The 26,151-nt window shown below is 43.8% G+C and overlaps 1 protein-coding gene across 2 annotated transcripts in view; it reads right to left on the bottom strand.

Annotated features, from left to right (window-relative positions):
- Positions 1-389: 389 nt before the first annotated feature.
- METTL4 (methyltransferase 4, N6-adenosine) overlaps positions 390-26,151 on the bottom strand; it is a 196,835-nt gene continuing 171,073 nt past the window's right edge. For both annotated transcript variants that reach the window (XM_069219970.1, XM_069219971.1), the window contains one exon: positions 390-5,366. In XM_069219970.1, the coding sequence (XP_069076071.1) occupies positions 5,221-5,366 (146 nt within the window). In that variant the 3' untranslated portion in view covers positions 390-5,220. The remainder of the gene's footprint in view (positions 5,367-26,151) is intronic.

Here is a 26,151-nt window from a genome sequence, read left to right as displayed (position 1 = left end):
TTGAGGTGTGAATTACTTCATTGGTTGATGGTACTGATAGATGAGCTATAGGAGAGTAGGTATTGTTAGGTTGCAGGGTATGATTTTAAAGGAAAAGTTGTGATTTTTAAAATGAGGTGCAGGCAACTTGCAGAGATACACTAGTAGGAATTAAGGCAAACACAAATTTTATTTAGAGTAGGCCGTACCTTGAGAGAGGAGGCATGCTGAGGATGGAAAGGAATAACAGTCAAAAGAAAAAGGAGAGTTGAGAACTGGAAGTTTTAAAGTCACTTTTCATGCAGGTTTTTTTAAGACAGCATGCAAACATGAGGAAAGAAATAACACGATCTGCATGTATTGCAATATCATAATATGTCACACAAGCAAAACCATCATCCATGGGTAAATAGAATTAAAATAATATGGTTTAATTTTCTCATAAAATCCAGTGAAAGAAAACACAAAACAGGAATTTTGTATTTTAAATGAGCTAGAGATGGACGTCCCCTTTCCCTCTGATGATCAGGGCGGGATGAAGTAGAGCAGAGTCTGTTTTAGTGAATCTGTGTAAAGTAATACTTCTTAGGGCATTTAGCACAGGGGATGAGTCAAATCTGGATCAACCACAACATAGGCACAATGAAGTGTGAGAATTTGCATCTGGTTCTCTTTCAGTCTTCCTGTGGTAGTTACCGGACATGACCATTGAATCCTGCGAATTATCAACCACTCCCTGGTAGCCAGGACCTAAACACTGCGCTTTCGACCCACCTTTGATGTCATCTTCTGTTCCACTATCAGTTAAATAGTCAGGACTAAGGAAGAATTAGGGTGTACCTCTCAGTTACTACCAAAGGAACAATAGCCAATAGCATTCTGTTGAAAAACGGGTTATTGGCAAGGGCAGGTAAGTACCTACACTTAGCAATAGGCCACCAACCTCGACTTAGGTCCAGTTAGGTCTCAGTGAATTAAACACAGCTCAACCCTTGGTAGCTTGGCAACGAGTGACAAGGCTTAACTTAGGAGACAGAGTGTAAAGCATTCAAATATCACACAACAGTAATTAAATAAAACACAGGAAACAGTTTAAAAATCCCAAATCAATTTGTAAATATAGATTATATTTTTATCTTTAAAATGACACAAAAACGAATGAAATCGGATAAGGGGAACTGGAGATATGATTTTTTAAAGAATTATTGTTTTCTAGCGCCTAGAAACAAAAAGCGCCAATCTGGTTGCACCTCAACCGGGGCAAAGTCAAAGTTTAAAGCCAACCACGATGGAGCCTGGCTCGGCTATAGCCCGCGGGAGGCCTTGGTCAAAAGTTTACCTTAGGACTTAGTCGTTTTTCTGAAGATTTTCTTCAGCGGGACGAACCTGCCAGTCCAATCCGACCTCCTGGAACTCTTCTTTTGATACGCGTCGCGGGAGCCCTCGGTGGAGATTTTTACCTTCGTTTTTTTCCGAGGTGAAAATCCTTCGAACGGGGCAAACCTGGATCTTGATCCGACGTCCTTGGAGCCCTCCTCGGATACGCTGGCTGGGAGGTCCCGGTCAACTTCCTATGTTCGGACTTAGTCTCTTTTTTGGGGATTTTCTTCACCGGGACGAACCTGCAAGTCAGGCCGGGTCACGGTTGAGGCAAGCCGGCTAGAGTTGCTGCTGCGGGTCGGTCCCTCTATGGAGCTTTTTTTTCAAAAGTTCTCCAAACTTCTGGATCTTCTTCCAGATGTCCCTTTAAGGTTCTTTTGAGGTCCACAGCTCACCCCAAGGTTCCAGAAGCACTGAGATGATCCTTGGGGGTGTGGACTACAACTCCCAGAATGCAGCTGGCGCAAACTCCTTTTTGGCCACTGGACAGAGGTGAGCTGGTTGGTTTCTTCAGGAGTTAGTGCAGGGGGCCCTGGTTAGCAATTTTTCACCTGTAGCAAACAGGGAGTCCCTCCTTGAACCAGTTGAAGCCAGGCAAAGTGTTTCTTGTGGTGAAGCCCAAGTGTGCAGCTGGTGCAGTCCTTCAGAGTGCAGGGTCCAGGTGCAGGCCAGGGGTCCAGCAGGGCAATCCTTCTCCTGTAGTTCTTCCTTGTTGGAATCTGATGGGGATCTGAGGTGTGGGTGCAGGTCTTCCAGTTTTATCCCTGCTCCTGGGTGAAAAACACGGGGTCCTGGTTCTCCAATCAGTTGCAGGGTCCTTCCCCCTGTGATGACCACTTCCTGGGAAGTGTGGCAAAAATCAGTCCAGGGAGCAACATTCCTCAAAAATCCATCATGGATGAAAGTGATTTTTGGAGGTTACATATGGCTGAGCCCACCCACTGGTGTGGCTAAAAATCCTAAACACCCCTCTCTCCTGCCCTCTCCTAATCTAATCAAGGGGGCACCTAATTGTCTGGGTTTGCAGGATGTGGGGGTGTTGCTGGGTTGCTCCAAATGTTGCTCTGCCTTTGAAGACCAGTTTGGCAGCCCCCCCCCCTTCCTGCCTCACCATCTGCTGAGGGGAGATCTCCTCCCACAGGCACATCTCTGTGAAGCCAGGCCACTTCACACCTCATCATGCAGCCTGGCCAGGCTGCCAGAGGCTGGCCAATAAGAGCACAGCAGCAAAAACAGTGCAGGGCTGAAGTTGGCAACTTTTCAGGTAAAGTTTAAAACTCTTTACCTGAACAAGTTATATTGAATCCCACAACTGGAAGTTGTGGGATTTATTATAACAATTAATTTGATACCAAACTCTTGGAATCTGTTACTTAAGGGGACTTTTAAAATTAAAATAAAGTCTCCCCATTCTAGCCGATGGGGGCCATTCACTACAATGAGGGAAAAACGAATTTGGTTGTTTTACCTCACCAGGGCTTATAAAACTATTTTTATAAGGTCCCTGCTTATAGTTACATGGCAGCCAGCCCTAGGGGCATTTAGGGCACACCTTAGGGGTGACTTATATGTAAAAATAAGGTAGTTTAAGACTTTGGAACTACTTTTAATTCCAGAGTCGAATTTGCATGTAACTTTAATTTAAAAGCAGCCAGCAAGGCAGGCCTGCCTTTAAAATGACACTGGGCACCTCAGCAGTGCACCTATGGGTGCACTACCTATGTTGGGGTCCCTAAACCTACATGCCCTACCATATACTAGGGACTTATAGTTAGGTTGACTTAGCCAATTATAATTAGCCTAATTTGCATACTGATTTTGCACAAAGCACAGGCACTGGGACTGCTTAGCAGTACCTAGAGCACCATCAGAGTCCGGAAAACACCAGCAAAAAGTGGAAAACACCAGCAAAAAGTTAGGGGGCCTCTGCAATCAGCCCTGTTCTCTCACACATTCAAACAAAAGAGCAAGTTCCAACATGTCCTTACTTCAGTGTTAAAAACAATCACAAATGATCATCTGATTTACATTTGGCACACCTTTTAACAAGACAACTTTTTCTTTTGCATGTCATACTTACTACGCACAACACAAGCAAAAATCCTGCTCGATGATGGCTACAAAGAATTAAAATATTAAGAATATGATTAACAGATTAGAGTACTAACTTTACGTAATAAAATAACACCTCCACAAAGAGACCATCACGTTTCAAGCATATAAAAATGTTAATGAAAAAAACAATACAGTTGAACCGAGAAAGTTAGGAATTTTGCTGATGCCTTATTTAGTCATTACCAATGAAGGTAAATATCTTTGAGCATGTGCTTCGGGACTAAACTAACCAATCACAAGTTCAAATATTTGGACTTTTATCATTAATACTACTTATCAAACAATAAAGATAATTTGGTCAAAGGGGGACACCCAACCATGCAAAATAAAAAAATAAATTATCTCTCCCATACCCACTTTTAATCCTGAGAGGTTTTGATTCAACACCCAAAGTTCCAGGTAGAGAACAAAATTTAAAGACATTGGGCCTGATTAGGGCCTTGGCAGATGGGATACTCTGTCACAAACGTGACGGATATTCCGTACGCCATATTACAAGTTCCATTATATCCTATGGAACTTGTTAAACAGTGGGCGGGGATATTCATCACCTGTGTGACGGAGTATCCCATCTGCCAAGGTCGTAATCAGGCCCGTAGTGTGCGAACCAGAACAAGTGTTTGACAGGTCTCCTGCCGCCATATTACAAGTTCCATTATATCCTATGGAACTTGTAAAACGGTGGGCGGGATATTCGTCACCTGTGTGACGGAGTATCCCATCTTCCAAGGTCGTAATCAGGCCCATAGTGTGAGAACCAGAACAAGTGTTCAACGGGTCCCCGGTCCAATGAGACTAGCTGCTAGAGATACATTAGCCTGAAACCTCTGACCCCCTACCCTTCTCCCCTGGTTCTCAAGCATTGTACCAATGGGTATAAGGAGTAAGGCTTGGCTGGTGAATGGGCATTAGGAGTACAGTACTCTACTTATAAAAATGTTTAATCACATTCAAGTACAATGTATCTCAATATTTGTTTTTAAAAAAAGCATCTACTAAGTGTTTTTTTAGCTGTACATATGCTGCTTGTGTAAGGAGGCTGACAAAAGCATAACCACACTTTCTCTGGAATGCCCGACTGGTGGGTGGGCATTAGGGGTACAGTATACTGCTTAAAATGTTTTAATCTAATTCAAGTATGATAAATCTCAATTTAAAAAATCATTTACTAAGGGCTTCTGGCTGTGTATATACTGCTTGTGCAAGATGGTTGCCAAAAGAGGAACTAAACTGTTGACTGTGAGCCACACGACTCTTACAGCGTGTGCCACACAGGTGCATATGGATACACACTGCTTCAACCAAATTATAAAGCACTATTACATTTCAGCATAAATGAAATGTTCGCCTGCATGACAGCCAATAAGAAAGGCTCATCAATGTGATGATCCTGTGCTAGCTGCATGCACTTCATAAACCAGCACATCAGCGACATGAATGCAGTGAGCAAGTGTGTGTTCCATATTATGGACGTGTTTAATGTCACAGCTAACTGTCCAGAGTGTCTCACTGGGCAGGTAGCTTACTAAGGAGAGAAACAAAACACGAGTTTCCATAAAAAAACATACAGCTCTAAAGGGTAGATGCTATTCAGAAAGCACAATGTACAGCTTAGCTTACACCCCCATAACACAGTAGGAGATGAATTGCAACACGTTCAATTCTATGTACATTGCTTTCACAGTACCACTTTGGCAATACAAAAACGTGTCACAGCTAAAAATTATTGCAACTAGGAGATCATGGTCAGCTTCCATCCTCCAGAGGACAAAAGTAATCGATGTGCTGGAATTTGAGAACCTCATTGCCCCAACTGGTCCAACCGGCTTGCAGGTTACGCGCAAAAAGCTCCAAGCACTCTGCTCCCGGCTTGATGTAATCTGTCAGAACCTCTGCAAAACACAAGCAGCACACAAAGATGAGGACGAGGAGGAAGGGAGCAAACAAAAAAATCAATCTCTTCTCAGCTGCTGGAAGATGAAAAAAGGATGTGTCATTAGAAAAAGAAGACAGCAAATTAATTTCAAGGATTTCATCAGCAGCCCTTGCTATTTATAGGGAGAAAATCGTTCAAATAAGCGCCTTTGAGATTGTGAACAATAGCGACAGAACCTTCAATAGGTCTGATTTATCAGTTTTCATTTAGAGACGGGGATTCGGGATTTCACAGTTATGCGGGTGACTTTTCAATTTTTCAATATAGTCATCTTAGCACGTCTCTCCTGGGTGCAGACTTAATGTTCCAAATGTTAGGCACGTCTAAGTAGAGGAATGAGCCCACTGATGACAGGATCTGATCAATTAACAAATGTCAGCCTTCCAAAGCCCTCAGACAAAACAAAGTCACTTCTGGAAAAACGTAATAGAAGCTGCAGCTATGAGTTAGGACTAGGCGCCTGGTCTGTTTACCATTCCTTTTGCAATAATATATACTTATTATGTTAAACCCATCCCCTTTTCAAAATTTTGTTTATTTGCATACTTTTATGCCGTGCTTTTCCCAAAAATTCTTATTCAAATTTATATCAGTAAAACATAGCGAGACAATTACATTGGTTCTGAACTGGAAACACGAAGGAGAATATCCAGCTACCAGTGAAAGGTGGAAGACACAGTGGGAATGGATCAAACGGAATTTCTGAAGCAGAAGATTCCATGAGGAAAACTCTCGATAGGTAGAGTTGATCGCTAAATAACTGCCTGAAAATTGTGATGTCCATTTAAAAGAACATCTCAGAAGAAAAGTGATTTAGAGAAGCCGAGTCAAGTGGCAAAAATGACAGCAAATACAAGCAGATGAAAAGAGAAGGTCTAAACTAGGGGCTAGATAACCAAATCGACACTATACTCTAGAAAACATAGCCAGGCCCCAGGGCCTCTTGAGAATGCTAAATCTTTCAGGTCACTGGCTCATAGATTAATGATGAGCTCCATTAAATGTGCATTTAACTTAACAGGTAATTGCATTTAAGTGTTAACAGACAGTTTGGCACATAGCTTGGGTTCTAGACATTTCGGGTTTGTTTTAATCTTGTTCACCGTAACCTCCCTATTCCCTTGTTTGTAAATAAAGTTGTATTTCTTCTTTCAAAAGCAAGACTGATAGGAAACTAATCTTTGCTGTTTGTGATTGCTATGTCATACTCTACTTAGACTCACACATTTCACCTGATGTAGTAAATCTACACTGTTCGACTATGTAATAACTGGTAAGTCAATTATACAAAAAAGAATCTTGGCTAACAGTTTACAGATAACAGCAGCCAATGCTCCAAGTTTTCGCAGTGATCACTAACTGACTTGATATGGAATGCAATTATTGATGGTTTGCAAAAACTCTGAGATGTCAGGTAAAGATGCTGAAATCGTAGCGTCTTTCAACCATCCACAAGGAGTATCAAGTAATTTTCTTCAATATGTAGTTGGTAAATTTAAATCTCAATCTTGGAATATCTCACACTTACTGAAGTAACTGTGTTATTTCAATAGGTTTGGCCTTTGATAGCATGAAGTAATTTCTTTAGCTATTAATTTGGGTTTCTTGTAGTACAAATATAGAATGCTGCCATGCTGCTGCACAGAAGGTAACATTATTGTAAAAAGTAAGGTAACATAAGAAAATATACTTTAAAGTGTGTTGAAACAGGTCGAAGGATAAAGTTACTGCAGCGGGCCTGCACAACTTGATCACATAATAATATGGAAGAGGTGTTATTTGCAGTGGTGACCTAACTTGTAAAGCTGGATTTTCTGGAGTTGTGAACATGTTTAAATAGCCAGGTTTTCAGTAGACTAAAGAATGTGAGCAAAAAATAAATAATAATAAAAGAGAACCTGAGCAGATTGGTGATTCGGATGTATGCACAGAGTTAGGGGTTTATCGTGATGTACGAGCGGCGCATAGTGCTGACCCACATTTACAAGGCCACGCAAAGCCACTTTGCATGGTTTTCATGGCGTTGTAGATAATGTGTAAAGTAACGCAGCGCAAATCACTGCATTGCCTTACACTGCATCAGGGACGCATGCCATGGATGATTCAGTGGGTGTTCCCACGCAAGACCCATGGGTTTTGACACATTCCCAGATTTACAAGAATCTGTAACCTGAGAATGTGTCAAAACTGTACGCCTTCCCAATGCAGACGTAACAAGGAGAAATATCTTTATTTCTCTTTGTTGTTTCCTCTTTCAATGTGTGCTGCATTCTGCAGCACAAATAGAAAGAGAGAAATGGATTGTGTTTGCGCAGGAAGGTGTACCTTATAGAGGATTATTAACTTGCCTTAGTTTAAACATATTACATTTGACCTTAGCGTCACCACAGGGATGTTATGATTTTAATCGGTTGGGACCTCATAGATGTGATGATAAGTCGCCCCAGTATACACTGCACTTAATGTTGTGCTGTAAATTTTATATCACATACACCAAGGATTCGTTTTATAGTGGTTTTAGGCAAGTCCAGCTGGCACTCTTATATTTGAAAATGTTGTCAGGGGAGTAGGTGACTGTTAATGTGAGTAATTGTTCAAGTGCTGCTGTGTCTATTAGGAGTACCCTAGAAGCAGTTTTTTTTTTTTTAAATGACCCGTTTTAACATTTTCATCTTTTTATTCATATGTATCTATTGTATTTGTTGCTGTTTTTTATTGTTTTAAGTTTGCAACCGAATAAAGAAGATTACTGATTGACTGAGTGAATTGGTAAGGGCCTTTCACAACATTTTGCAGGTGGGCCGTGCAATTTTTCATTACACAACTGAATGTGGGGGCACTATCTACCTTGAGAGGTGGTTGTCAATTCTTGGTGTGAGATATGTCACACTGTTATGGTAGCGTTTGACCTTAGCAGTGATAACGAACCCTGAAGTGATGCATCCCATACTATGAGGCCTGTCTCTGACCTGAGAATGGTCATTGGACATTGAAAGCTGGCATCCCCTTCCACACAGTAAGGGCAACATCATTCAGCGAAAGCAATTCACACTCTACAAGGCTCTGAACAATGGCCCCTAGAAATTGGGGCATGCCCCACGTTTTGAGTATAATTCTTACCCTAATTAATACGCCTTTAAGGGCTCACACGTTGGGACAGTAGAGTCTGTCCTGCCAATATCCACCAGGAAGTTTTTGTGAGATGTCCCATATTGCGATAGTAATTTGTGCCTCAAGTGTTTGTGATGCTTTGTCCCATAATGTGAAGGCACTGCTTTCCTTAAACAATTGGCCACTGGAATTTTGCTTAAGAATGCTTGTTCCACACTGTGAGATTCTGGCCTGTCTTCAGTCATTGTTGCCTGGCACTGGAGCTGAGTATTCCACAATGTAAGGACGCTATAAGCAACAAAAAATGGTGTAGGACAGCTGGCTGCACACGACAGTATAATGACTGCCCTCAGAAATGGATGCCTGCTTTGCTGTGAGACATCCCTCGCTGTCTTGAGTATTTGGTGCTAGCGCAGGTGTTTTAATAAAAGTTATTGAGTGTTTATGTATTTTGAATAAGTTTATGTAGAAAATGAAATAACATAGAAAAATAATGCAAGCATTTGAAAATGTGATCACAAAGAATGGCCACCAATGATTAGATAGTATGCAATATTGAATATATGTTAGACTAATGCAGTAATATGTTATATTGAGGGTTATGCAGTAAGCATTAGCTTTATTAATTGTAGGCCTTAACTTTGCGAGTGTCTTGGTCTAGTTGCCAGGCCTCATGTAAAAGCAGTATTTCTTAGCATTTAATAAAAAATGCTGACCAAGTGAATAAAACAATGAAATGTCTATTATATTGTTCAAATGTGCTCGTAACAGAAGCTTTTCGTGTGAACCGACTGCTAGGAGATAATGTTCTTGATAATGCAACATTTTATGTGTAATGTGTGTGAGACTAACTTTCCCAGGACAAGAACAACGAAGATACTGACTAGAGTAGAAGCTGCAACAATATTGTTATCTGACAAGCCGGATAATGAGGACATCACAAGATAAACCAATCAACAATATGAGAACAGAGAAATATTAGAATTCAGAGATTTGGGTTATTAGTTTTATTGGACAGAGTGTAAACATATGATTAACTGACCAACAGGGAATTAGGGGATGGTTTAGGTGACTTTAATATAACAACGCTGCAGTGGGAGAAGAAGTTGAAAGATATTCCGACATTCTGCCACTGCCCTTGTTCTTTCTGACCAAGAGGTTAATACTCTCTTATGCGAGATGTGCTAATTTTAAATGCCTAATGACTTTGCCCTTTTATAATTCTGATGCCAAAACCTGATACTTTGCTGATCGATTGATATCTTGCTGATGAAGACTGATTCTGCTTTGCTGATCCACCCTGAGGATAGGTATATTCCGAATTGTGAGTCTATGCATATTTGTTTTATCTTTCTAGGTACCAACTGCGCTGTTTTGATAGAGCCATAGCTAGATGTTTTTCTAAATCTGTGTTACTAAATTGCTTTGCATGTAGCTCAACATGCTGATGTTAGTTAAGGATTCCCATTAATGACTTACGATAATAGGGATTCATGTTTGGTGGATTTCTCTGCTGAATTTCATGTACTTAAGTTCATTAACACAGTTGACTATTATTTGTACAAGAGCGTCAAAGACTGCAATTTGGCTCCTATGTTTCCCTCTCATATTTATTTCACACACAAAGGGATTGAAAATCAGCCCTGCAGCTAAAAAGCTGTGCAGGAAAAGACTATCTGGGGCTTTAGTTGGAGCAGGCGTCTTTCTTTTCCTCCTCTACCAGCCCCGTCATGTTCCAGCTTTGTAGAGTCTCAGTTTTCCTTATCCTACCAAGAAGATCGCAGTGCACCAAGCCATTCTTTTGAAGAGGGAATGCTTCCTGTAAACCCAAAGTGAAATATCTCATCATATGTGCTGATGCATTTGTTTCTAAAGTACAGATCGCTGCACTCTTAGTAAGTGGAACTATGCCATTTTGCACATAATAACCCTCAATGTAATAACTCCTATTCACTTACAAGATTTTACATGTGATGTATACAGTCAATTACAAGCAATGTAATTATTTTAATAAATATTAATGTTATATTAATTTGTACATTTAAAAAAGGTTCACAGATTTTAAAAGTACAATAATTATGTTTTACTTAAAGTATTTTTTTTAATAGTCTAAATAATTTAATTAAACATTAGTTCCTATGGGGTTTTATATCAAGTCCCCACCTCTATTATGTTCTTTGGGAGGCTATTGTAGTACTTGTGAATAGCCATGGGGGTGATGGATGCAGTCGCTCGCTGAGTTGGAATACATTTACAACTGTTTTGGATGCTTTTTGACTGTAGTAACTACAGAAGTGCCATCTGTGAATAGAAAGGGGCTTATTATTTTGTGGGTGGATGCATGTCCTTCCCTAAACTCCTCTCTAGCCTTCCCTTAACCCTTCTTTAACGCTCCAAAACCCCTGCCCTTTAGTAGTATTCCCCTTGTTCCACCCACTTACTCTTCCCTCCCACATTTAATAATAAACTGTAGGAATAAAAGTACGGAAATCTCTGCAGTCGGGAGGAGATCTCTGCACATAAAAGACTGGAGAGCATTTAGCTCAGCAGGAGGTGCGTGAATAGCATTTTGTAGTATGTTAGTACTACTATTGTACACTAATAAATGTACTACAAAATTCAGTTTGTGAATAGGCCCATTGATATTTGAAATGCATGCAATTATAACACTGAGCAGACTAACCGCTGCTCTAACCACTGATGTGTGTTGTAAGGATAAAATCCGAGTCATGCTTTAATTTTTGCATGACCCAATAACTAATGGCATCATTCTACACAAACAGCACTATTTTGGTGAAGGAGACGAGCCATGCAGAGGCTGGAAGATGTTGGCACCCGACACATAGGTGTCTTGACAAAGGTGACTGTTTTCTCTATATATCAAATGGTACTGTGTAAAAAGCTACTTTATGATGTCCCAAACACCATCACAACACTGGAAGCGGGGATTCTGCTTCACTACTGCCATATTGATGACTGGCCTTTTGCCAAGGTAGCATGAATGTTTGTCCACTGGCATTGTAGTTTCTAGGCTCTAGTTGGCAGCATTTACAAACAAATTGCACAAAGTAGGAGATAGCATGTGAGGGCAGTGGTATGAGCACCTTAATAGGATGGCCGCCAAAGGCAGGGGTTATCATCAAGATAGAGTTAGACCTTTTAGTAAACCTCCTCACCTCGCTAACCCCTCTCAAGGAGCCCTTAATATTTCCTCATGTCACCTGCTCATCTCGCCCTCCTACATTTCTCTTCAACACACCTACCCTTCAGTGTTTATTTTGTAGAAGAATAAGTGCTGGTGCCCAAAGTTCTGCTCAGAAGCCCTCAGCCAGTGCTGGTGCATGAATGCCAAAGCTGTGCAGTCCGGAATCTACCTCATACCTTTTTAGTCGACTACCAGCTCCACTCGCCATTTTATCTCACCCTAGCAGGTTCCTGATTTCTTCCTTTTTGACGTTTTCTCTGTCTGTATCTTTCTCCTCCTTTCTCTTTTGTACGTTTTCCCTCTCCTGCTCTCGGGAAATGTCTGATGTGGAAAAATAAGTGCCAGTCCCATATAATGAGTGCCAATAGACCACACTGGCAACCACCAGTTTAAATTAAGTACTACTACCGCTCACTGCACCATTTTCCTTTCTTGCCTTACACCCCTCTACCACCACCATCCAAGAAATATTCAAAATCACCTTAAATTCAGGAAGGTCATAAAGTCCTCCCAAACAGATGTTGTGGGATCACATCGTCCAATAACTAGAACCAATCTTAAGAACAAGGAGGCCATCAGATGACTCTGAGCCATACCCACCTAAGAACAAAACTTAATGCCTCCGAAGGGATGGTAGGCAAGATCATATACACAACAATGTATCACTCTATTTTATTCTACTTCAGATAAAAGCTCAGTTACATGATCACAGTGGCAGGGGAAGAGTTACTTAACCACCCCATCAAAATAATTAACAAATAGGTCACACTCACAACCCTTTTCACCCAGACTGAACAATAATTTTAAAATCAAACATTCTAACCTTTATTTTTTACTCCTCTGCATGTCTTAATGCAGTGACATATGACAAGATAAGAGCACCACTCTGGTTTCACGCACAACACCAAATCGCACAAAGGCCTCACACTAAATTAGTCACTCAATCATTTGACTTGTAGAGCAAGACTTGTCACCTGTGAGGGCATCCGGGCACTGGCTGGGTCTAGGGTGTCAGTCGAAGAGCCAGGTTTTCATCATCCTATGGAACTCCTGTAGAGTATGGAAGGTCCTGAAGTGCAGGGGGTGGCTGTTCTGTGCTTTAGCTGCAAGGTAGGGAAAGGAGCATCCTACTGCTCTGCTGCGTTGTATGCAGGGGTATGGGCAAACACAAGTGAGGTGGACCAGAGATCTCTGAAGGGCTTGTGGCATCTCAGGCAATGGCTGATGTATGTGGGACCAAAGTCATGCAGAGCCTTGAACGTGTGAGTGAATTGACATCTCTTCTGAACCAGGAGCCAGTGGAGTATTTTGAGGTGGAGTTTGATGTGGGTGTGACAAGGGGCATCCGAGATAAGTCTTGCTGCTGTGGTCTGAATGGCCTGTAGTCTTTGAACTAGGTTGGCCTTGAATCCCATGTAAAGGGTGTTTTCATAGTCCATTCGACTGGTGGCAAGGGCTTGGGTGATGGTGCGTCTCATGTTTTGGGGAAGCCACTTGAAAATCTTACGGAACATGCACAGGATGAAGAAGCAGGAGGATGATACACATTAACTTCATAACTCATGGTGAGTTTGCTGTTCAGAATGATACAGAGATTCATGGTATACTGAGCTGGGGTTGGAGTCGGCCCTAGTTCCGTGGGCCACCAGGAGGCCTTCCTGAGGAGGTGCTAAAGATCAAGACTTCCATCTTATCTGTGTTGAACTTGAGGCAGTTATTCCTCATCCAATTGGCGATGCTGGTCATGGATAGGTAGAAGTTGGTTCTGGAGGCGGTGGAGTGATAAAAAAGGGAGAGGATGAGTTGTGTGTCATCGCCGTAGGATAATGTGTTGAGTCAATAGGATCGGAACATGTTAGTAAGGGGGACATGTAGATATTGAAGGGGGTGGGACTGAGTGATGAGCCTTGAGGGACTCCTCAGATGACTGGTTTGGGGTTCAGAGGTAAAGGGTGGAACGTGGACTTGTTGTGTTCTGTCGGTGTGGAAGGAGACAATCCATCTGAGGGTGGCTCCTTAGATGCCTATGTTGTGAAGTCTGTCAATGAGCGAGTGGTGCTAGACGGCGTCGAAGGCTGCTGAGAGATCGAGCAGGATAAGGGTGCCTGTCTCTCCTTTGTCACAGAGGGCCGGTTGTTGTCTGTGGCTGCGATCAGGGCTATCTCGTGCTGTGGTTGCTGCGGAATCCGGATTTGGTGTCGTCCAGGAGGAGTTTGTGTTCCAGGTAGATGGTCTGTTGTTGGTTGACTTTGGCAGGAAAGGGATCAGGGAGATGAGTCTTTAGTTTCTGAGTTTGCTAGGGTCCACTGAAGGTTTCTTCAGCAGGGGTTTGATTTGCGCGAGCTCCCAGTCTTCTGGGAAGGGATCAGAATCCAGTGAAGTGTTGAGTATGGTGGAAAGTTTTGAGGTTGATCCTAGATGCTTCTATGTGGAAGATGTTGTGGGGGCATCGTTCACACGGGGCCCCTGAATGGATTGATTTAATAATGATGATAGTGTCCTAACTGGTGAGGTGGTTCCAGGTGGTTAGCCTTGGGATGGTCGTGTGTGGCGATATAACAGTTGAAAAAGTCTTTAGCCGTGAGCTGGGGGTTGAAGTTATTGTACATTCTGTTGATTTTGTCATGGAAGAAATCTGCGAGGCTGTCGCATAGGTGCTGAGAGGGAGAAATGTTGCTTGTAGCCGTTGCGGAGTTGATGAATTCCTTAACTATGCAGAAGAGCTTCTTACTCTTGATGGGGTTAGCTTCAATGCCATTGCGATTTTTCATCTCACGTAGTTGGTGGTAGCATAAGCTACGTGTTGATTTGAAGGTGGTTCTGTCAGTCTTTGTTGGTGCGCCACCTTTTATCAAGGTGCTTGCCATGGCGCTTGGCTGTCCTGAAGCCCTCGGTGTCCCAGCTGGCTAGCTTGGTGGATTTCCGGTGTTTTCTTGCTCGTGATGGAGGTGATGATGTCAGCGCAGTCATTGATCTAGGTGTTGACGCTTCTGACTTCCTGGTTCACGTTGTTGTGGTGTTTTGGCAGGTTGAGTGCAAGGGTGTTGGTCCATTTGGACTCTGAAGCCTTGTCCAGTTGCAACAGGTTGATTCGGGTTGCGCTGAGGGGTAGGACTTGGGGGTCGTGATGATGAAGTGGAAGATTGAGTGGTCGGTCCATGTGAGTTCGGTGGTGTGGCTGTTTCTGATGTGGTCACTGGAGGTGAATATGGGGTTGAGCATGTGTCCTGCTATGTGTTTGGGATCGTGGACGTGTTGGGTGAGGCAGATGTTGTTCAGGCTGTTGAAGATGTTGATGGAGTTTGGGTTGGTTATGTCGTCATAGTGGAAGTTGTGGCTGCCCAGTAACATGTAGGCTTCAAGACTATGGTTTGGGGGGTGATGAAATTGGTGATCAGGTGGCAAAAGGTGGTTCGAGGTCCCAGTGCAAAGGTTCCTCTAATGGTGGATTTCTTACCCGTTTGGATAGTGAAGTTGAGGTGTTCCATTGCTGGGATGTGTTGACTGAGGTGGTGGTGCATCTGATGGAGTCCTTGTGGATGATGGTGTTTTCTCCAGCTGGCTTGTTGATGCAGTCACGATGGGTGATTCTGTATCCTACTGGTATGGAGGTGGGATGTTGGGGCTTATGCAAGTTGAGCCAGGTCTCGGTTAGGAAGACTATGTCGGTCTCCAGAGCATCAATAAGGTTCCAGACCTCACTGATGCCGTTTGCTGAGTGAGCGAGTATTGAAGAGGGTGTATGCGAGCTGGTGGTGGGTAGCTGGTGTTGCGCATCAAGTGGGTTGGGTGTTGCTGAGAGGGATGAAGGTGTGTGTGTTGAGGCAGAAGGTGCAGGTAAAAGCTCCTACTGTAGAGTGTGGTTCGGTGTGGTGCAGTATTTGTGGCGGTGTAAGAAGTTGGCTCTGTATATTCTATCTCAAAGTGAGAGATAGTGTGCACAGAGTCCAAGGGTTCCCCTTAGAGGTTGACAGTGGCAAAATTAGATAATACTAATGCTCTATTTTGTGGTAGTGTGGTCGAGCAGTAGGGCTTATCAGAGGGTAGTGTTAAGCATTTGTTGTACACACACAGGCAATAAATGAGGAACACACACTCAAAGACTTAACTCCAGTTTAATAAGTTCTATATACAAAAATATATTTTCTTAATTTATTTTAGAACCACAAGATTCAAGATTTGAAGTAAATACATAAAATGCAAGGTACTCCACACAGTTAAGAAGGAACTTTGAATTAGAGCGGTAACGTACAAAGTATTAGTTGAAAATGGCAATAAGGTATTTTAAAAGTCAACAGTTCCTGGTGGAGGTAAGTATTGGTTAGTTTCTCTGGTAAGTAAGATCGTTACAGGTCCAGTTTCCTAGGCACAGGCAGCCCACCGTTAAGGGTTCAAGGCAACCCCAAAGTCACTGCACCAGCAACACAGGGCCGGTCAGGTGCAGAGGTCAAAGGAGGGCCCAAAACACATAGACACCTACGGAGAACAGGGATGCTCCGGTTCCAGTCTGCCAACAGGTAAGTACCTGCGTCTTCGGAGGGCAGACCAGGGGGGTTTTGTAGAGCACTGGGGGGGACACAAGTAGGCACACAAAACACACCCTCAGCGGCACAGGGGCAGCCGGGTGCAGTGTGCTTAGCAGGCGTCGGGTTTTCAATAGAAGTCAATGGAGGGGCCCGGGGGTCACTCTAGCGGTGCAGGCAGGGCACAGCGGGGCTTCTCGGCAAGCCACTGACTAGGCTAGACAGAGGGTCGCCTGATGGTCACTCCTGCACTGGAGTTCGGGTCCTTATGGTCCTGGGGGCTGCGGGTGCAGTGCTTGGTCCAAGCGTCGGGTTCTTTGTTCCAGGCAGTCGTGGTTTGGAGGAGCCTCTGGATCCTCTCTGCATGCGTCGCTGTGGGTTTGCAGGGGGGTCGTCTCAGGTTACTCACTTAGTTGCAGTCGCCTGGGAGTCCTGTCTGCGGTGTTAATTCTCTGGAGCTCGAGCCGGGGGCGTCGGGTGAAGAGTGTGAAGTCTCATGCTTCCGGCAGAAAGAGTGAGTTCTTTGGAAGTTGCTAAAAAGTTGCAAAGTTGTTGTTGTTTTTTAAAAGTGCCGCTGCTCTCAGGAGTTTCTTGGTCCTTCGGGTTCAGGGCAGTCCTCTGAGGCTTCAGAGGTTGCTGGTCCCTGTCGGATGCGTTGCAGTGCAGGTTCTTTGAATCTGGAGACAGGCCGGTAGGGCTGGGGCCAAAGCAGTTGTTTCTCCGTCGTCTCTGCAGTCCTTCTTCTTTGTGTAGGTTGCAGGAATCTGATTTCCTGGGTTCTGGGTCACCCCTAAATACTAAATTTAGAGGTGTGTTTAGGGCAGGAGGGCAGTAGCCAATGGCTACTGTCCTGGAGGGTGGCTACACCCTCTTTGGCCTCCTTCTTGAGGGGAATCCTCCAATCTCAAGATGGAGGATTTCTAAAGGCAGGGGTCACCTCAGCTCAGGGCACCTGAGGGGCAGTCCTGACTGGTGGGTGACTCCTCCTTGTTTTTCTCATTATCCTCTCCTGCCTTGCCGCCAAAAGTGGGCCGATGGGCAGGCATCTCCACTAGCTGGGATGCCCTGGGGCGCTGTAACAAAAGGCATGAGCCTTTGAGGCTCACTGCCAGGTGTTACAGTTCCTGCAGGGGGAGGTGAGAAGCACCTCCACCCAGTACAGGCTTTGTTCCTGGCCACAGAGTGACAAAGACACTCTTCCCCATGTGGCCAGAAACTCGTCTGGTTGTGGCAGGCTGGCAGAAACTGGTCAGCCTAGCACTAGGAGTCAGACTGGTATTCCGGGGGCATCTCTAAGATGCCCTCTAGGTGCATTTTACAATAAATTCCACACTGGCATCCATGTGCATTTATTGTGCTGAGAAGTTTGATACCAAACTTCCCAGATTTCAGTGTAGCCATTATGGAGCTGTGGAGTTTGTGTTTGACAAACTCCCAGACCATATACTCTTTATGGCTACCCTGCACTTACAATGTCTAAGGTTTTGCTTAGACAGTGTAGGGGCATAGTGCTCATGCCCATATGCCCTCACCTGTGGTATAGTGCACCCTGCCTTAGGGCTGTAAGGCCTGCTAGAGGGGTGACTTACCTAGGCCGCAGGCAGGGTGAGGTGGGCATGGCACTCTGAGCGGAGTGCCATGTTGACTTAGTCATTTTCTCCCCACCAGCACACACAAGCTGTGAGGCAGTGTGCATGTGCTGACTGAGGGGTCCCCAGGGTGACATAAGACATGCTGCAGACCTTAGAGACCTTCCCTGGCATCAGGGCCCTTGGTACCAGGGGTACCATTTACAAGAGACTTATCTGGGTGCCAGGGCTGTGCCAATTGTGGGAACAAAGGTACAGTTTAGGGAAAGAACACTGGTGCTGGGGCCTGGTTAGCAGGGTCCCAGCACACTGTCAATCATAACTGGCATCAACAAAAGGCAAAAAGTTAGGGGGTAACCATGCCAAGGAGGCATTTCCTTACAGGTGGTGTCCAGGGTCGTAGAGGGCACGGGGGTAAACGTTTGCTGTGGGTGGCGGTTAGACCAGGATTCCTGGCGCTGGGTGCGGTGCAGCCGCAGACAGGCACAAATGGGCTTGCCTTTGGCGCACCTTCGGCATGCCTGCTGTGTGCAGCTGCCATTAAAAAGGTCCTAGAAGGGACACTAGAAGGCCGTCTGCAGGGTTTACGAAAAGGCGGGGTGGGGGGAAGCAGGAGAAAGGAATAGGAAAGGGGCAAAAAGGGGCAGCAGCAAAAGTGGACTAAAAGGGCCAAAAGAAGGCAGGAAAAAAGGAGAGAACAAAAAAAACTGAATGACGTGAGAACAAAGCAATAGGGAAAAGACTGAAGTGGAGATTAAGAAGAACGGGTGGGATCAGCAGCAAAAAGGGTGGGAATGAGAGCAGGAGCAGCAAAAAGGACAGAAAAGAAAGCAAGAAGAGGTTTGAGAAGAGAGTGGCTTACAAGCAGGAAGAGGAAGAAGAATAAACCAGAGGAGAGAGGGCCTGGAAGAACGCAGATCCTGGAACTTGCTGCGGGACAAGAGAGGTAGGTGGAGAGCTAGGCCTAGGTCAACATCCAAAGCCAGCATCCTTCCAAACAAGCACAACCTATGAAAGGGCCTGCTCCCTAGTCGCTAATGAACATATGCACCTCATTAGAGATATGAAGGACTACACAAATGCCAACTACAGTACTGTTAACAGTCTATGTATGCTTTGCTTCTTGCTTGAATCTTTTCCAGCCCTCCCGCAAATCTGATCTTCGATACAAAATGTTTCCCGACCGCTGCTAAATTTCCTTCTCTGTGCCCTCATACATTAATCAAGTGCATTTGTACCATTTTGGATAGTTTGCTACATTCTTGTTAAGCGAGCAACAACTATATATATATAACATAAATCTGGTACCGCCATGAAGATAATGCAATAAAATGGACACATCTGTATGTATTGCTGCAGGATATGTGTCGGAAAGTGTGCCAATGCATACATAATGGCATGTATGAATAAGATATGTTTATGGTGATAAATGTTCTTACTAAATATTATTATGAATGTATAATTTTTGTTACCCTAGAAATTCACGCTGTCTGTAAATGGACAGATTTATCATATGGTAAACAACCATAAATCACGTATTTTTATAAACAATATTGAGGTACCATGCAGATTTATAATTAAGCTCTGGTCCAACAGAAATGTTTGAATACCCACACATTGCAAATTAGAGACACACAAGATTTTTTTTTTTTTTTTTATGTGGGTCTATACTGCAATGGGATTGAAAAGACACATATGAATAGCATGTGCATCCTGCACTGTAGCTGCCATACAACAAAGACCATGGAGGATGGCATTTATGTTTTACAGCACTTCACAGGTGTCATTCATAAATCTCAGAGGACAAACTCCACACTCTTCATCTCTCCTGTGAACACTTCGTTTATGGGGAGCTGTTCTTCCATCAACAAGTAACTACCTTGTCAGGTATGCTACTACAAGACAACAATATGCACAGGAACTTTATGGAAGTAATTGTGACTTTAAAACGGATATTGCTTTCCCATGACAATAAATTAGATGTTAGTCTGCAAGAGTAAAATAAATTAAAACTTAAAAGAGAAATATGAGAACAATCCTTCCTTATTTGCTCAAGGCCTTAATGATTTTCTCATTGGCTTTACCCCACTGCAGGGATGCTACTTCCGTACCCCTGAACTTAAAAACACTGACGAGAGTGTGATAACGCAAAGTCAGGTTTTATGGTATTAAATATGTTTATTGATACACTGGAACAGCTTCTTCAGTTTTCTGTACCCAGCTCTGCTTATCCAATTCAACGCCTACTATTTGTAACTTTAGAGACGTTATAATTCCCGATAGGACCAGTAACAGAGTTCCCAGCCCACTTCGGGATTAGAGGCCTCACAGTATGAGGGTCACTATGTGCTAAATTGTAAAAGCTGTGCATGCTAATTTTATACACAATTCAAATGTATTTATATGAAAGGCAATCAATTTTGTTTTCACTACTCTGTCGCTTTTTGCTACTTAAGGATGTCAGACTATCACTGTAAATAAAAACTCAATTTCTCTGCTGTTACTACAAGGTTACTACAAGGGACCCCTTCTGAGAAGGTAATACCACAAGACGTTAAAGCGCTGTCTGTGCTATTAGCCTAGTTTCTGAAGCTATTTGAAGGTAGAAATCTGACTTACAAGTCCAAATAGCTTAAGTTACAAGGGCAAAACCACTTGTCAGTTTCAGAAATCTTGTTTTTGTACTCATAAATGGATTTGTTCATACTAGGGTTTCCTTATGACGCAATCTACTTCTGCAGATGAGGAGTAGGGCACCCCTTTGTGGGAATGCCCTATAAATGTGTGCACAACCAGAACTGGCACATTTGTGGATTTTCACAAACCATTTTCAGACATATTCCCATCCTCGAGATGGTCTGGTATTCAGTCCTGTCAAGGACAAGAGTAAAACTCTTTCCAAAATGGGATTGGAACACCAACAAAGGGGGTGATTTTAACCTTGGCGGACGGCGGAGGCCGTCCGCCAAGGTACCGCCGCCAAATGACCGCACCGCGGTCAAAAGACCGCGGCGGCCATTCAAACATTTCCTCTGGGCCGGCGGGCGCTCTCCAAAAGAGCGCCCGCCGGCCCAGAGGAAATGTCCCTGCAACGAGGACGCCGGCTCAGAACTGAGCTGGCGTAGTTGCAGGGGTGCGACGGGTGCAGTTGCACCCGTCGCGTATTTCAGTGTCTGCAAAGCAGACACTGAAATACTTTTTGGGGCCCTCTTACGGGGGCCCCTGCAGTGCCCATGCCATTGGCATGGGCACTGCAGGGGCCCCCAGGGGCCCCACGGCACCCCCTACCGCCATCCTGTTCATGGCGGGTTTCCCGCCATGAACAGGATGGCGGTAGGGGGTGTCTGAATCCTCATGGCGGCGGAGCGCGCTCCGCCGCCATGGAGGATTCACTGGGGCAGCGGTAAACCGGCGGAAGACCGCCAGTTTACCCTTTCTGACCGCGGCTGAACCGCCGCGGTCAGAATGCCCTCGGGAGCACCGCCAGCCTGTTGGCAGTGCTCCCGTGGTCGGTGACCCTGGCGGTCACCGGCCGCCAGGGTCAGAATGACCCCCAAATTGTTTGCTGAAGGGGAAAATATTTTCTGTGTATGAAAAAAATGTAAACATAATTTGCATCTGAGAATATAAGTGTCTAAGATCTTACTGGCTTGAATTCTGTGACTGGCACGAGTTTCCTGGTATAACCAAGAAGCCTTTTAACATTTCCTGAAATAAATAAAACTATACCTACATGAGGTTGTAAACTTGTTTAAATTGCATATCCCCTGTTAAAATAGTATACGTTTTGCTCAATCCATTTTGTAACATTTTGGCTTTTTTCCCATACATAGTTTATTGCATTTTATTAGACATAAACAGCTGTTTTAAAATATTTGACAACATACATAACAACATGTGTCAACAGGGTGACAGCAGCCACTATGAATAAGCATGATAAGTACATACAGTGTATGAAGTTACATGTAGTACACAGGAACATACTAGCAAACGTGTAATGATATGTGGGTTTTGATCCCTGACTCCACGTTGCACTTAGCCTAGCACTACACTGTCACTTTAAATACCACCAGCTTCATTCTGCCTATTGACTTTATCTTAGCATTAGACACTGCTACATTAAAAGCTGCAAGTAGTTTTCCACAGTGTACAATGTGCACATGTTTTTATTCTTCATGTTTTTCCCACCAAGGGAATAGGCTCATAAGAATGTACTCAGACAACAGAGAACTGACTTGTTTTGGATTATCACATTGGGATTGTGGCCACTCCCGACATGTTAATTTCAAAGCAGGCCTAAAGCAATCAGCATTTTTGGAATATATAAACTTCTGCAGGGAGAGGGAAAGTTCTAGACTTTTCCTTTCTTGTTTGTTCAAAGTATAAGAGGCCGAGACCAGATGGACTGGGGACAGAGAGTGTTTGCAGATCTCAGGCACATCCAGGACACTGGAGTGTGCCATCCTTCCCGTGAGGATAACTGATCTCTCTCTCCTGGATCGATTCTCAGATCTGGCGATCTGATGATGAAAAGGAGGGACATGAAGCAGTGATGCCCTTTTCTCACGGTGATGCATATTTTTTAATTCATTATTTGCTTTGCATTATAATATAGATACATATATTTGCTGTGTATATTGCAATGAAGAATCATTTGTACATTATTTTATTTCATTGCTGTGACCATTTTTAAACATGTGTTTTTAGAAAGCTAATCTCCTTTTAGGAACCTTGTATAGTGAAATAATAAATGTCTCCTTTGGACTAAGAAGTGCATTCCAGAGATTTTTTGTCAGTGCATGAGTGTTTCAGCTCGGTCAATAGTGAAGCAAAACAACATGTCACAGGGATGAATCAGGAGATGAGCGAAGTTAAACCAAAAGGGAACAACCCCACCCACCCCACAAAAATACTACCATGTGAAGTCCTGGTCCATCTGAGGAAGAGCACGAATATGTAAGAGTGGGAGGGGTCGCTCTCCATAGTGTTACACAGAAAGCAACATATTACTCATACCCAATAAAACAAATCAGGGGAACACCCATAAGCAAGGATAGACCGTCTTGCATGTGTAGGGGGATCAAGCTGCATCTTCATCTTGGGATATAAATTGTTATAACGGGTTATCCCATAATACCATGGGCTGTTTATACAGCCAGCGGTATTCCTCCGTAGGCAACGCATGACTTTCAGTGGAGCCCTACTGACATACTTCCTCCTACAACCCATCATGAGGGCAGTGGTGAATGATTTCCAACGACCTGTAATCTGCCTTTTGGCAAGGAGGATTGCTAAATCAACAAACCTGGTTTCTGCCTTAGAAGTTTGTGGTCGAGGGTAGAGCCCCAAAATACAATGTTCAACTGTATCCCAATGCAGAGACTCAGTAAGTGTCCTAAGTGACTCCCAAGTGCACGTCCAATAGGATAGCAGCAAAAGGAAAGACCACATCTTGGGTAGTAAGTCTGCATCATCAGCTCTGCAGCGTGGACAGGAAGGCGAGGTGGCGGGGAATGTCCTATGAAGTTTGGATGGTGTTAAATATGCACTGTGTAATTACGAGAACTGAATAAATTTGAAATGTGTACTCGGGGAATCATGCTGGTATATGCTATAAGAAACCATCATTCCTTATCATGAAAAGCACAATTAAGGTCTAATTCCCATTGGGTCCGCAATGGGAGCAGCGGGGTATGCAAATGCGGACGTAGCCCCTTGTAGAGCCATGTGGCCAGATACCCACCCATGCCCATTTCATGCATAGTCTGAATCAGTATATGTGCGTCTGGTTCCAGACCCGCTGGTGACCAATGTACTTGTATATAACGCACAACACATAATAATAGCATGTGTGAGAAAAAGGGCCTCTGAGAGATCATGCTTCTGCATCAGTTCCAGATGAATTAACAGGGCACCTTTACTGAACAAGTCATGGAAGTGATTCCTGCCCTTTACCATGGTAAGAGGCTAGCAGGCGTGCTGGTGCTCACAAGAGCAGGGAGGCCACACAGTGTAACGTTTAGTGCCGAACACGTAGGGCAGCGTAAATACTGGATAGTGTCTCTTCAATATATGATAGCAATGTTCAGGAAGAGTGGGAGCGCGAGAAATTGGGTTGTTGGTTCACTGGGGTATGAGCCCTGGTCAAGCAAGAGCCACAATATATTGCAGGGTGAACCAAAAAGAGTCACTATTTTAACCTGTGCTTAACCCTGGGTAGCTTGGCACACAAAAAGCAGTCAGGCTAAACTTAGACCTAATGTGTAAAATATTTATGCAGCACACAAATAATAATAAAGTGAAAACACAACACAAGCAAAATCCCAAATCAGAAAAATTTAGAACATTTTGATAAATTATTTGACACCAAAACCATCAAAATCCAATTCGTAGAATCAGAGTTATGTATTTTGAATGTTTAAGGTTCAAAATAGCAGGTCGACAGTTTTGAAAAATGGCCACCAGGGCACCTATACCACCACAAGCAAGGGTCCAGGAGTAGATGGAGACCTCTTCGGAGTTAAAGACTCACTCACTTAGGCTGGGTCCAGGTGCGGGTTCAAGAAGAGACCTGTTATGTGCCTATGGCTCTAAACAGTAGACCATCTAAACTAGCCCTTGGAATCCCTTCTGAAGTCCTCAGTGCAGATAAAGATGCAGGGTGCCACAGCAGGGCTGGCTTCTGAAGGTTCAAGGCAGGCTCCAGGCAGCAAAGCAATCCTTCCAGGTACAGCAGCAGTCTGGTAGAATGGACAGCAGGTCACAGCAGCAGGACGTCCTCTAAAAGTCCTTCCCCAGGTCCAGTAGTGAACTGAAGATTGGGTCTATTTGTACCCTGGTGCCCTGCTCCTAGAAGTTGAAAGAAGTTTCCAGAAGGTTTCTTTGAAGTTTCAGGAGTTTCCTGCCTTCCTTGCCCTGGCTCCAAGCTGGCTGCACTGACAATACAGGGTTGATAAGCCTATTGTGTGGTAGCAGAACACCCCCCCATCAAGTCAGTTAATGGACCATTCAGGCTGTACTAATCCCACTATTGTGTGAATGTCTGAGGTGAATTCACAAAACCTCAACTGTCCATTACACCCAGTCACGTGATCTAAGGCAGGCTAAGGGCACAAAGGGCTAAGGGCAGGAAAATGCCAACTTTCTAAAAGTTGTAAACTTACAAGTTGTAAACTTGTAATGATAAACTCTCTTTAATTCTAAAGTCAGATTTATCATTACAAGTTCATAGACACCAAATATGACATATTTACCACAGCTGGTTTAGGAATTTCAGCTTATTAAATATGATAAGGGATCCCCAATGTTATTTTATGGGAAGGGTAGTCCTCACAGTAGTGAAAAATGAATTTGGTAGTTTTTATCCACCAGGACATGTAAAATTTAAAAGTACATGTCCTACCTTTTATTTACACAGCCCCCTGCCCTATGGGCTACCTAGGACCTACCGTAGGGGTGACATATGTAGTAAAACGAGAGTTTAAGACTTTAACAAGGGGTTTTAAATGCCAAGTCGACATGGCACAAGCTGCAATGGCACGCCTAGCGCACATTTTAAGGTGCTACTTACGCGGGTGGCACAATAAATGTTGCAGGCCCACTGATAGCATTTAAGTTACAGGCCCTGGGTATGTGATATACCACTCTACAAGGGACTTATATGTCAATTAAATATGCCAATAGGGTATATGCCAATCAAACCACATTTTAGGGAGAAAGCACAAGCACTTTAGCACTGGTTAGCTGTGGTAAATTGCACAGAGTCCTAAGGCCATCAGGACACAAATCCAGCAAAAAAAGTAGGAGGAAAGCAAAACGTTTGGGGGTGACCCTGTAGCGAGGGCCATTTACAACAGGGAGCTTCAGGGGACATGCCACACCAGCCGGCAGCAATTGTTATAGTCTGCCTGAATGCAGCATGCAGTGTGAGTAGCCAATCTCTTGTAGAAGTGTTGTGGCCAACCAGTAAGCCGGCCATCGTAGCTGAGCAGTGTAGCAGTAGGTCTTAAAGTCAGGTGCAGCCAAACCATCCCGCTCCATCTGTAGTTTTAATTTGAGTAGGCTAACGCGGCGTCACACTGAGCCCCAAATAAGGTCAAGTATTGAGGAGTCCTGCGTCTTAAAAACTGAACCAGGGGCCACAATTGGTCAGTTCACAAAATAGTGCAATCATTTGGAAAGCTTCACCATTTTGTAAAGTGCCTAGTGGCCTGCCACTGATAAGGGCAACGTCACCCAAAATTGCACTTGGGCTCGTAATGATATGATGGCCCTAAGAAAGTTTCCGTCTAAAAGATCAGTGGGTGTTCTATA

Source organism: Pleurodeles waltl, chromosome 2_2, assembly GCF_031143425.1.
Source record: "Pleurodeles waltl isolate 20211129_DDA chromosome 2_2, aPleWal1.hap1.20221129, whole genome shotgun sequence".
In the NCBI taxonomy this organism is placed as follows: domain Eukaryota; kingdom Metazoa; phylum Chordata; class Amphibia; order Caudata; family Salamandridae; genus Pleurodeles; species Pleurodeles waltl.
This window is presented reverse-complemented; position numbering and strand designations above follow the sequence as displayed.